The sequence below is a fragment of the Triturus cristatus genome, chromosome 3_2 (genome assembly GCF_964204655.1).
Source record: "Triturus cristatus chromosome 3_2, aTriCri1.1, whole genome shotgun sequence".
Taxonomy (NCBI): Eukaryota; Metazoa; Chordata; class Amphibia; order Caudata; family Salamandridae; genus Triturus; species Triturus cristatus.
The window spans coordinates 1005374848-1005387391 of record NC_140584.1 but is presented as its reverse complement, the minus strand read 5'-3'; the positions used below and the strand labels follow the sequence as shown (position 1 = coordinate 1005387391).

Below are 12544 nucleotides of genomic sequence, written 5' to 3'. Positions count from 1 at the left end.
TTAGCTGGTACAAATTAATTAAGTTTAATATACTCGATAGGGTCATACTGACCTCAGTCCTATGCTAAATCTATAGGGTATATTATTCCAATGTGCAGAGCCTATTAGGGAAATAGGAACTACACTACACTACTGTTGCACTCACTGGAGTTAGAATAGTAATTATTACCCCTACACCATCCAACACTTACCTTAAATGCGTTGTAATGGTATGTGTTGTAATGGTATAATGCGATGTAATGGAATGCGTTGTAAAGATAGTTTCTAAAAATGCAATGTAATGGCATGCGATGTAAAAGAATGCATTGTAACGTCATACAGTCGGTTCCAACAGTTACAAAGATGTCTGTTGTTTTCGCCTCCAGAAACTGGCGGAGTGTCTGACGCTCTATGGTAACTTCACTGAGCTGTCAAGGAGAGACACCACCCAACAACTGTCCAGGAGGGTTCACACCATCTGGGGCATACTTTCCTGTCAAAGCGGCAACTTTCTTCTTCTAGAACAGGGCTCTATATGGAGGTGGTTCCTGTCTTTTAACTTTCACGTCAAAACAGCGCCCCGGGTCCAGCTTGGGTTGCGAGGACTCACCCTGTCTGCCATCTTGCTGCTCTCCTTGGTCGTATTGTTGACGATTCCTGAAAGGAACGAAGAGAACCAGGATCAGGAAACTGAAACCTCTCAGGAGTTTTAATTTTAGAGTGATCACGTAAATCAAATCGACGTTCAGAAGCGTCTGGGGGTGGTGACCCACCCCGAGACCTAGGCTTCTGCTACTGCTTAGATTTTTCCCATGTCTTTTAGAAAAGACAGGACAACCCTCCTTATCAGGAGGGTGCTTACCTTGAGCCTGATTAGAAGGTCTAACCCCCAAGTTATCAAGACCTAAGGACGTATGAACATCAGCAATAATAATCAGCAACTCACATTCCCGGTCAATGTTAGCCACCGCCAATAGGCGTTGACGAATCATTAAATACGCTGCTACACCTTTCATGTGAGAAAGAATCATTTCGGAGACTATTGGAACCGATTTCATCCCCAAATCTAGGGCAGGACCTGCCCCACGTTCATTCTGTACTTGTTTGAGAACGCTCTGGAGAGTGCTCAACGAGGGGGTGCCATAACAATGTGTATACACTGAAGCAAACACCCTCCCCCTGGTGTTATAGTCAGCCCACTAGGCAAGCACATAGTAAGGATCCTATGTTACTCAAAAAGACCAGTGAGAGGGAAAACTGTGTCAGGCTGAGCAATCCAAAACGGAAAGTCCTCACGGTTCTGAGCACGTTTGCCCATCACTGAATTAATAATAATGAGGCTGATAACAAGATCCCCACTGTGAGCAGCCTGCACAGGTGGCGCAGCCCAAGGCAGAGCCACGAGAAAGGCAGGAGCAACAAATTGGCTTTAAGATAGTTTGGGTAAGAAATAAAACCGGCCAATACAGGCCAAGTAGCCCCGTCAATACTTAAGGGGCTCATTCGAACAGGAGCAATAGGATGGGGTAGGGCACCATTAAACCAAATCTGGTACTCCGAGGACGTAAGAGGAACTTCGACAACCGCATATGGGTGATAAGCTGCCGGAACAGCGGCAACAGTATAGGCATGAAAAGAATTAGCATTCTTCTCCACGGTGGGAAACGTAACCCAGGAGCAAAAAACTTCAAAACGGTACGCAGGATCCACCTCAACGACAAAAACAACCGGATACCCCACATTGGAGACCCAATGCTGTAACAAATGTTGAGTAACCGCCACGCTACAATGAGCCAGAATTGCAACCGGTTGAGCCATAAAGCCAAACAAAGGGATTCAAACGATAGCACTAAAACGGGTCAAAAACCTTTTTAAAATACAAGCTTTGAAAAACCTCCAGCAACAGGTAGACCCTACGAACTGAGGAGACAAAGCCCTCCCACCATGCACGTCTCCGGGAAACGGTGTGAGGGTATTGTAGACAAGCACAAGTGCTACTCAAGGGTCCCGGGAATAAGTACCAGACCAAATGTTGGTGGTGCCATGTATTTAGGGGTTGGAGGGGTCAACGGTGCAAGTTTTCTCTTCATGTTTTTGGTCTGGTTACTTTATTATCCTATGTGCACTTTTCGGTTGGTGCGGCCATGCTTTTCTGCATAAACTCAATAAAATCAGAAAATCTGTTATAAAAACAAAAAACTAGCAGTTTAAAGAAATTGCCAGTAAATGAGATGTCTACAAATATTTAAGCCTTATTGCAAAATACTGTTAATTCTGCTGTATAAACTAAACAAGTCAATCTATCAGATGTATAACCACAGATGTCCAATTAAAGAAGGTCATGGATCTAAAAAACAACTTTAAAGATAAAAAGCAGTCTAGCAAGACATTACTTCACCTAGCTGAGTGTCCATTCTTTCTGCATGCTTAGCAAATCTCTCTATGACAGTTGAGGGCTTTCTTCCGCTAAAGTCTCCTGCAGAAAAGAACAAAAGGAGGTCATTATATGCTACACGTCTAAAGATCTTTTAAGCCCTGATTATAAGTTTGGGGAAAAATTCCTGAATTTGCAGAACTTCTTGTTATTGAACATACTGGTATTATGAGTTTTGCAGTCAATTTTCTACAGGTAAATTTTGGCAGCTCAAGCCTGCTGATATTTCCTGGGGAAATGCCTCTTAAATCCTGGACTATGTTGAATTTGTTTTTTTACTTAACAAATTCCGTATGTTATAACCCATTTACCAAGTGACTACTTGTGATTATAGCTCATACTGCAAGGCAGAAGTGATTGGGCACCATATTCCAATTTTTTCCATAGAATAACCAACCCTTAATCTGTATCTGTACAACTTCCCACATACTCATATCATGGAAGGCTGGCTGTCTGGACATATCTGACATACCTACCACCAGCAGTAACAAGACCACAATGGAGAAAATACCTGGTGTAACCCAGTCCAGAAATGAATAAAAAAATCATGAATAATGAAGTTATCCTTTATTTGGCCATAAACAAAATACATAATTTCTGTTCAGTTCAACAATTTCCATTCAGAATCCCGATTCAGACAGTAACCATGGTCCTTCACATGCATTCCTTCTGCAGGCAATCTGAAGGGTGCCAGAATCTCGCCCACATGCTAGCTCACCCAAGTTATTTCTTACATTCAACCTCCATCGTCTGACCCAAAAATCTAGACTGCATCTTCGGAGACTGTATTCTTTAGCAATCAGATGACAGTCATAAATAAAGTCTTGACATCAGTGTTTTCAGCGAACTGCAAAAATCTTTTTCAATGGGGAGATCTCTCTTTTCATCTCAATCACATTTATTGAACATCAGAATATTCTTCACCCTTATGCATAAACATAGGCCTTTAGATGTTGCATTGGAATACAAGTGCCTTACCTACATATTTGACCTACCACAAATGCCCTTTGTGTAGACATATGTGGTCACCCAGAGGGCTTAAAATAAAACACCAAATGGTGGTCACTATAGGGATGCCAGCGGCTAGGACCATGCTAGAATCCATCTATGAATTTCACATAACTCTCACCTTTGGTTTAATCCCTAGATTTTTATATTACATCCCTTAGGGGTTCACAATAAGACAATTAACATTTATGGCATCAAGTAGCAAGATGTCACCTCATGCTTAGTATTTAGCTGCACAGACAGGAGGAATGTGGGTCCATACTCCGGATCCCAACATCTCTGCATCTTTGAGGTGTAGGAAAGAAAGACTGATTTGTCACTTCTTGTTGCTGCTTAAAGACCAATGGCTGACATTGACTCTAACATTACTTCCTTACATCAATGATGGAAAACTTCTAGAAAATTGAATGGATCCAGCCTGAGGATTGGAAAGAGCTCCAGTGAGGAATCTATGTAAATGACTATCCATCAGAAAATTAATTTATTTTCAACTGTATCAACCAACACTCGAATACCAAAGAGGTTCTGCCCTCTCTCTCTCTTGCACCACTGTCTCATACACACCTAATGATAGACTAAATCCTAATTCCTAAATACAGCTTGTCTAGGAGAATGACGATGGCTAGAGCACAGTTCGGGCACAGGGTCAAGACTGATTTGCATATGGCTGGGTTCAAACTGTAATGGCATGGTGAGCACAAAAACAATGGATTTAGGCCCAGATCTCTACACTGTGGTGAATGCATGACAGTGTTCTGCATTCTGTTCATCAATTGTTGTTTTTGCTTATGTCACCCTGAGTGGTACGGGTATGCCCAGACGTGTGTCCCGGGCTCTCCATGCCACTGGAGTCAACCTATCCTGACTGATGAGGGGTGAAACCATGAAACCGGTCTAGGATGCTTGTTTCCAGTCAAGGGAGGACCTGGCCTGACAGTTCCGGCTGGACTATTCCCATTGGGCACAGGGTCAAGATTGATTTGCATATGTCTGGGTTCAAACTGGAATGGCATGGTAAGCAAAAAAACGATGGATTTAGCCCCATATCTCTGTACTGGGGTGAATGTATGGCATTGTTCTGCATTCTGTTCATCAATTGTTGTTTTTGTCACCCGGAGTGGGACGGGTATACCCAGACATGTGTCCCGTGCTCTCCATGCCACTGGAGTCAAGCTATCCTGGCAGATGAGGGGTGAAACCCCGAAACTGTTCCTAGGATGTTTATTTCCAGTCCAGTGAGGACCTGGCCTGGCAGTTCGGTCTGGGCTGTTCCCATTGGCCACAGCTTCAAGACGGATTTGCATATGGCTGGGTTGAAACTGGAATGGCATGGTGAGCAAAAAACGATGGATTTAGGCCCAGATCTCTGTACTGGGGTGAATGTATTACATTGTTCTGCATTCTGTCCATCAATTGTTTTTGCGCCTAGAGTACAGTCCCAGCATCTTTTGTGCAGAAACCTAAATAACTTATTTAATTAAATGAGGTAAGCCCTAACCCTGAACATTCATTGGCTCATCTGTGTCAATACAATATAATGACTGTGGTAAGCACAGGTGGAGCCGCAGAAGAAAAACAGAGCTGATGGTGTGGTTGGAAAGCAAGCTGAGCTCCTGTGTTTGCACTGCAGTTTATTGATCTTCTGACAATACACTCTGTGTCAGCATTCAGGGATGTGCGTTGCATGTTAAAAGGAGGCTGGTTTGCACACTACATCCATCACCAACCTGATCTCGATAATTCACATTGTCCTGTCTGTGATGCTCTTGCTGATTCACCAGGTGTGGTCTCACAGTCTTTGTGACAGTCGGGGGTTGGGTCTTAGACTGTAGCATCCTACACTGTGATCCAGTGGTACTTCTTGATCTGTCACATACGGTTATGTTTCCTGCACGTTAGATATGAAATCCTGAATGTGGTTTTGAGGCAGTGAACTTGTTGATGTTTGGGTTGTCCACTTGTCCTATTCCACCTCTTCCAGTTTGATTAAGTAGCTCTGCTGGGGGTTTGCTGGGACAGGAGTCCTGTGACACGTTTTGAACCAGGATACATTATGTGTTACTCAGTAATACCCTTGTGTGGCGATGATCATGGTGCCATTATGCCCATAACAGTCAATAGCTTACTCACTAACAACATCTTAAACATTCCTCCTGAATAGGGGTTTCTTACTTGTTCTGCAGTAGCCACCTGGATATTCCTGTGCACAGTGCTTTCCACCCTATTCACTGCCCCATTATTATTCTTGCTCTTTTGCCTCACTGTAGTGTCTGATCCCAAACAAGAGTGTGATGATGGGTTGAAGGATCAGGTATGTTTATTCTTAAGGAGTACAGTCAAGCTGCCTTGAAGCACACAGGATGGAGGTCAGCATACAACAGCATTTCCGCTTCATCACAACATTGTAGCCCACTCTAGAATCATACCATTCCTAGGACCACTATGAATTTGAAAGGGCATTGTATAGCGCATGGCTACCCGGAGGCCTCCCAGCGCTGAACATGACTGATCAGATAGGACTGAGGTGGATTAGGGGAACAGAATGGTTTTTAATTGTCTTCGAAAGACTAGGTGGTTGGGTTCACTCCGGAGCTGGAGTGGCAATGCGCTCCATAGTTTGGCAGCATTAAGACAAAAAAACGGCCATCACTTCTGGCCCTCTTGGCTTTAGGGACCGCCACCAAGTGGAGGTCATCCGACCAGAGATTCCTGTTAGCTTTATATGGACGAATCATAGGTAAAAATAATGGAGGTCCTTTCCCTTGAAGGGACTTATGAACAATACAGAGTGTTTTAAAGTTTACCCTTTCCTTCACCGGCAGCCAGTGCAGTGAGCAAATAGATGGTTTAGCTGAGGTGCGATTGGATACACCCAGCAGCAGTCTGGCTGCACAGTTTTGCATCTTTTGTAATTTAGTCGTGACTGCCGTCGGGGCTCCTAAGTAAAGAGCATTGCCATAGTCAATCCTTGAAAGGACTGAACTAGGACTTTCTTGGCTAGTGGAGGAAGAAGAGGAAGCACTTTCCTAGACATTCTGAGCAGGCCGAAACAGGTGGCAACTGTATTTCTTGCCTGCACCTTGAATGACAGGTTCTGGTAAAGCCAGACACCCAGGCTCTTTACTTCAGATTTAAAAACTGGAAGTGGGCCCATGCATGCTGGCCACAGGGACTCCAATATCGCTGGGGCGGGGTTACCCAAGATCATGATCTCTGTCTTATCCCGTTAAGCTTCAACTGGGAGGCATTCATCCATTTAGAGACCTCAGTTAAACATAGATAAAGGGCCTTGGTCTGGCGAGTTGCTTGTTTAAGAGCCACAACCAATTGGGTGTCGTCGCCATAAGTTACCATTTGGATTCCAAATGGGGCAATGATTGCTGCCAAGGGGGGCATATATATATATTGAAAAGAGTCTGACTTAATGACGAGCCCTGGGGGACTCCACATAGCAGAGGCTGGGGTAGTGAGCTCACATCTCCTTCAAAGACCTGAAAGAGACGACCCTCTAGGAAGGAGCAAAGCCATTTCAGGGCTGTAGCAGCTATTCCTATATTTTTGAGCCGGTAGATAAGGGTACGATGGTTTACCGTATCAAATGCTGCGCTCAGGTCGAGAAGGATGATGGCTGCCGACCCTCCGGAGTCCACAATCTTTCTACTTTCCTCTACTACAGCTACCAGAGCGGTCTCCGTGCTCTGTCGTGGGCGGAATCCGGTCTGAGAGGGATGCAGGACACTATGAGCTTCCAAAAAATTGGATAGTATATAATTCACATGTTTCTCTGCCACTTTGGCGATCCAAGGAAGGAGGGAGATAGGGCGATAATTACCCAACTCCACCGGGTCCAGATTAGGTTTTTTCAATAATGACTTTACCATTGCCCTTTTCCACTTAGGGGGCACTACTCCTGTGTTAAGGGAAGTATTAATCACATTTGCAACAACAGGGGCGACTGTGAGTACTGCCTTTTCCAAAATGTTCATGGGTGCCGGGTCCCTGGGTGAGCCTCTTTTCACCCGAGAGAACAGGGTCAAAAGGGTTTCTTGGGGAAGAGGGGGAAAGGACTCCAACAGGTGACTATGGAGAGTGGCGCATGGATCATCGCGTTCGTCCTCGACACGAGACAGCGATTTCAGGATGTTATGAATTTTAGTGCTAAAAAACTCTGCCTGTTTATTGCATCGTTTACCTGATATATCAGGGGCGATAGGAGGAGCTGGGATTTTAATCCGTTTCTTAATGATAAGAAAGGTCTCTCTAGGAGAGTTTGATGCCAAAAGGATTTTTTTCTCATAGAAAGATGCTTGGGCCTTCTTCATTTCTGCTCTGTATTTACAGACGGCTTTTCTATAATCGTTCTTCTTACTGGAAGAGAAGTCTTTCCTCCAACTTCTCTCATACACTTTACAACATTGTTTAAGAGCCCGCAATTCCTCGGAGTGCCAAGGAGATTTATAGGAGCTATTTTTTTTCTTAATCAAGATTTTTGGCAAGACCTGATTTAGTGAGTCTTCAATCCAGTTGCAGAAGTCCTTATCAGCTGCGACTGGACAGGAATCAAGTACAAGTCTGATCTTATCCAATACTTGAATCCATTTGTCTAGATTGAGCTTAGACCAAGGCCGACTCAAGGTCATTAAAGGTTGGATATGGAGGTTGAGGCTCCTGGGGCACCATGAAAGGGGAATAAGGAAGTGGTCAGACCAAGGGATGGGAATGGGATCATCTCCTATAAGGTTCTCCAGATTGGAAAACACAGAGTCAAGGCAGTTTCCTTTGATGTGAGTGGCGTGTGAGACCTTGTGCAATAGCTGCAGGGTCACAAGGTCTGCAACTAATTCGACGGCTGTTACAGCTTTTGGGTCGTCGAAGTGCAAGTTAAAATCGCCGAGGAGGGTAAAGTTGGCGGACATGCTGGCTAGGTTAACGCAGTCTCTATCAATGCTTTGCAAAAGGAGCCTTCCGCTCCTGGGGGACGATAGATCAGAATGCCAGAAACCGAGAGAAGAGGGGAGAATTCAATTGAAAAATGCATATTCTCATAATCTGTAAGAGGGTTTCCGAGTAGGCGACAGGTGAGATGATCTTTATAGAGAATCGCGATACCTCCACCCTTGCCTATTACTCTGTCCACCCTCTGTATTAAAAATCCCTGAGGGAGTGTCTCCACAATGTCTGGCTCTGAGCTGGAGTTGAGCCAGGTTTCAGTTAAAAACAGAACATCTGGGGCAAGTTCCTGAAGCATCATTGAGATCTCAGTGCTGTGTTTAGACATGGATCTACAATTAAGTAAATACAATTTGTAGAGGCCTGTACCTGCAACGGGAGTGGCGGTCGGGGGAGGGGGGAGGGGAGGAGAGTGTAAACGAACAGTGAAGGCAGCTCTTCACCAGTTTATTACACTGAATCTGATGATAGCATTGGGCTGTAGGTGCCCTGTGGAACTGGTGGAGCTGTGTGCTAGTGTAGTAAATACGATCCGGCGTAAATGATGCAGGGGTCCTGGCCCCTGGACCCGTTTGGGCGCAGACGGGCACAGACGGGCTTGCGATCGCGCCATTGAGCGCTAAATACCTTCTTCCGGTAGGCTAGCCCGTAACCCTGCCCACTCCCAAGATGGCGGCTGCGCCTGTCTGCTGCGGGCCCCCGGGATTTCCCCAAACACCTTCCTGGGTGAGTAGGTAAGTGCAAAGTGCAAGAGTAACTCCTAACTTGTGCAAGATATTACTAATTTCTGCCAAATAAAACAATGTCAACAATTTAAAAGCAGCGAAATAGTTAAAAAACACCTCTGCTCCCGGCTCAAGCCTCAGGAGGATCAGGCAGTTGCCTGCGCGCTCGCACCACCAGCTCTAGATACCTTCTTCCGGTAGGGTGGGTGAAGACTAGCCTGCAACCCTGCCCACTCCCAAGATGGTGGCCGCGCCTGTCTGCTGCGGGCCCCCGGGATTTCCCCAAACAACTTCCTGGGTAAGTAGGTGAGTAGGTAAGTGCAAAGTGCAAGAGTAACTCCTAACTTGTGCAAGATATTACTAATTTGTGCCAAATAAAACAATGCAACATTCCCTAATGGAACACTAAAACTACAAACCCCAATATGCATTGACTACATAGTGCAGACAGTACACACAGATCAGAATTTATGGATTCTGCTGTTCGCTATGGTTGTTGTTGGCAGGTGGTCGACTGAACAACATGGTCCCTGTGGTACATAGCCATGGGCATTTTCAGGTGTTACAATATATCAGAGGGAAGTTGTGGATGGCCAATTTGATATTGGCATTTTGTTCCACACATATCCTAATTGTCTTATTCAAGCATGTGGCCTGTGTGAGATGCTTTTCCAGTGTAGGACGCCTAATGTGCTGAGGTACTCAGAAAGTACAACCTTTGGAAGGGAGGTCGACTGTCGGTCTTCAAAGAGTCCAGCAAACTGAAGGCGCTGAAGATTTTCTACAGTTTGGGGATTACGTGTTCAAAGGCAGTTGATACTCCAAGACCGGGCATTTAATAGGCAAATGTATGGTTCCCACTCAAGGACACACTAGAAGATCAAACAGTGAGTGAATACTGTTGGTGTCAAGCCAACGGAGGAGGGGAATGGCCCACTCCCCTTATCACAGAGGTAGGACTCTAGGAGGGACAATACCGTCTATCGTACACAGTGAGCAGTTGGTGTTGCTCTGAACATGAGGTTATTGGGTCAAAGTCCTTCTCTGCAAGCACTCGTAAAGTGGTTGGCCATGTCACAGTTTGAACAAGTCTAGCCCTGCCTGGGACATCCAGTTGCAGGATGTGACATCAACCCACACTACCCAAAGGTCTGTCTCTCTGAACAGCAATCTCTGTGTGGCCTGACAGGGCGTTGTGGGTCCTGCTCCTCTCTGACTGCTCACCTGTTTCAACCTTTATAGAGCATTGCTCTCCTTGCTCTTCTCTTATCTCAGTCTCGATAAACACTGATACCATCTGATCTCCATGTGAATTTAAGTGCTCATATGACCTGGTTAGTGTGAGGATGGTGTCTAACATCATTTTGGGCTCCCTGAGTATCTGCCCGTTCAGGAGTGTGGATCTTCACCCTTGAATGAGTTGTGCTCTCGCTCTCTTGTTGGCATTGTCTTCTGTGCATATACTCACGGATTCTCTTAGCTTAGCATAGAATACGCTAATGGATTGCCTTCTTTCTGTTGGACTAGACTCATTTTGATTTACTGACCATCAGGATCATCCAAAGCTACCCCCGCCCGGTTATAATTATGATCCCCGCTTGTGTTGGGGAGATTCTGGAAGCACATGAAAATCTTCTCGATGGTGTAATGTTGCAGTAATGCTCTCTTGCCCTTCCCGTCAATCTCTTTAGCGGCTTTGAAGAAGTAGTGAGCAATCCACATCGGCCATCTGAGTGCCGTCAGCTCACTGAAGAGCGGTAGTGGGTTTGTGGTGCTACTGGAATGATGCACCTAGTAAGTCCATTGTCATCGCCAAGGTCTTGGGGCAGAGCTAGAATGGGGCTGGGTGCTGGGACAGGTTAACATCACTGAACACCAAACAGACAAAAAATAAGCAACTTTTCTTTTTACACACAGGCCTGTTTTCTTTAAAGAACACATGCTGCATTGAAAAAAAGTTTGCTTCATTAAAAAGTAATCAGAGACAAGGTGGTCTGGTGACCCTAGCAGGCCAGCATCCATGTGATATCCTCCATTCGTACTGGTACACAATTTGTAAAATCTACTTCATTAATATTCATGAGGTAGGCCGAATTGTCACCCATTAAAATTTGGTATTTTGTGAACTGATCTATTAGCACATGTACTGGTTTGCACAATACCACAGTGGTCCCAAAAGGTTAGGAAATGGAGATGTATTATATGGTATGGCTGTGTGACATCACAATGGAATACACTCACCACTCCGTCCTGGGTCCAGTCCAGTCCAAACCTTAGCTCAGCCTTCAGTAGCTGTGGCTTTGAGCAGCCAGGTTTAGACTAAGAAACAAGTGTAAAGCATTTAAACAGCACCAAAACAATTGAATGAGAAAGAACCATGACTCTCAAGAAACCCAACACCAATTTATAAAAATAGACTATATTTTTATGAATTTATAGACACCAAAATGAACAAGATCCATCAGAGGGTTCCAGAGATATAAATACTTGAAGAAACCATAAATGACAGCTTTTCACTCAACCACAAACAAGCAAGGTAGGTACCACAAATTCGACACTTAGAAACTTTTTTGAGAAAACTTGTATCAACGTTAAATGTGTTCACTTTGGGTTACTTTGAGCAACCAACTCTGGCGGGGAGCAGGTCAGGGGGACTACCCAGGTCCAACAGGACAGCTAACTCAGCAAAAATCAGTCTCAAACCAGGTTCTAGCATCAATGGCAATTTACCATTGGTCCTAATGGAGTTGTCCTGATGCAAGAGATCCAGGATGCTGATGATGCTCATGCATGCTGTAGTCAAGGCTAAGTTTGACAGAGGTCACCCCATGGTCCACGAACATGGGGGCATCTTTGTCCACAGAGGTCAATATCCCTGAAACTCTAGATGGAGTCCATCACTGAACCAGTTGCCACTGGTCTACTGGTCTCTGACTACGACAAATCCAGTAGTTCCCTTCTGCCCTATGAGTGACCAAACTGCACTCCGACGACGTCCAGCAGACTAAGGAGTAACTTCACAATATCGGGAATTGGTCTCCCAGGATGCCCTTTGGTGAGCTGCGATGATCCAGTAATCTTGGCTACCAACTCACCAAGGCATGCTTTGCCAGCTTTTGGGGCCCTGGTGATGTAACAGGAAGTCAGCCAAGTGCCTCTTGGAATTCACCACTTCTGTCTGGGGCTTAGGAGCTACTTTTCCATGAGCAATGCACCTCAAGCAAAGTCCTCGCTTTGCTAGACCAAGGAGCAGCAGGTGCATACAGTCTTTGGTGCAGCCTCTCTTCCCAGGGAACTGCAGGGCAGCGCTGCCTTGGTCCTCTCTCCAGTACAGATGTGATCTATTGCCAGGAGTGCTATTTTTATGCACAGAGTGCCCTCACGGATGCAACAGTTCCTAGCCAATGGGCTACCAGGTCCCCTCTCTTCTGATGATGACTTCCTGCAA

The 12544-nt window shown here is 45.2% G+C and overlaps 1 protein-coding gene across 3 annotated transcripts in view; it reads right to left on the bottom strand.

The window, feature by feature from the left end:
* LOC146858995 (complement factor B-like) overlaps window positions 1-12544 on the bottom strand; it is an 824021-nt gene that overhangs the window by 414957 nt on the left and 396520 nt on the right. For 2 of the 3 annotated variants that reach the window (XM_085649642.1, XM_085649644.1), the window contains one exon: window positions 2378-2455. The exons of the other annotated variant lie outside the window; for it this stretch is intronic. In XM_085649642.1, coding sequence (XP_085505768.1) covers window positions 2378-2455 — 78 coding nt within the window. The remainder of the gene's footprint in view (window positions 1-2377; window positions 2456-12544) is intronic. 3 annotated transcript variants of the gene reach the window in all.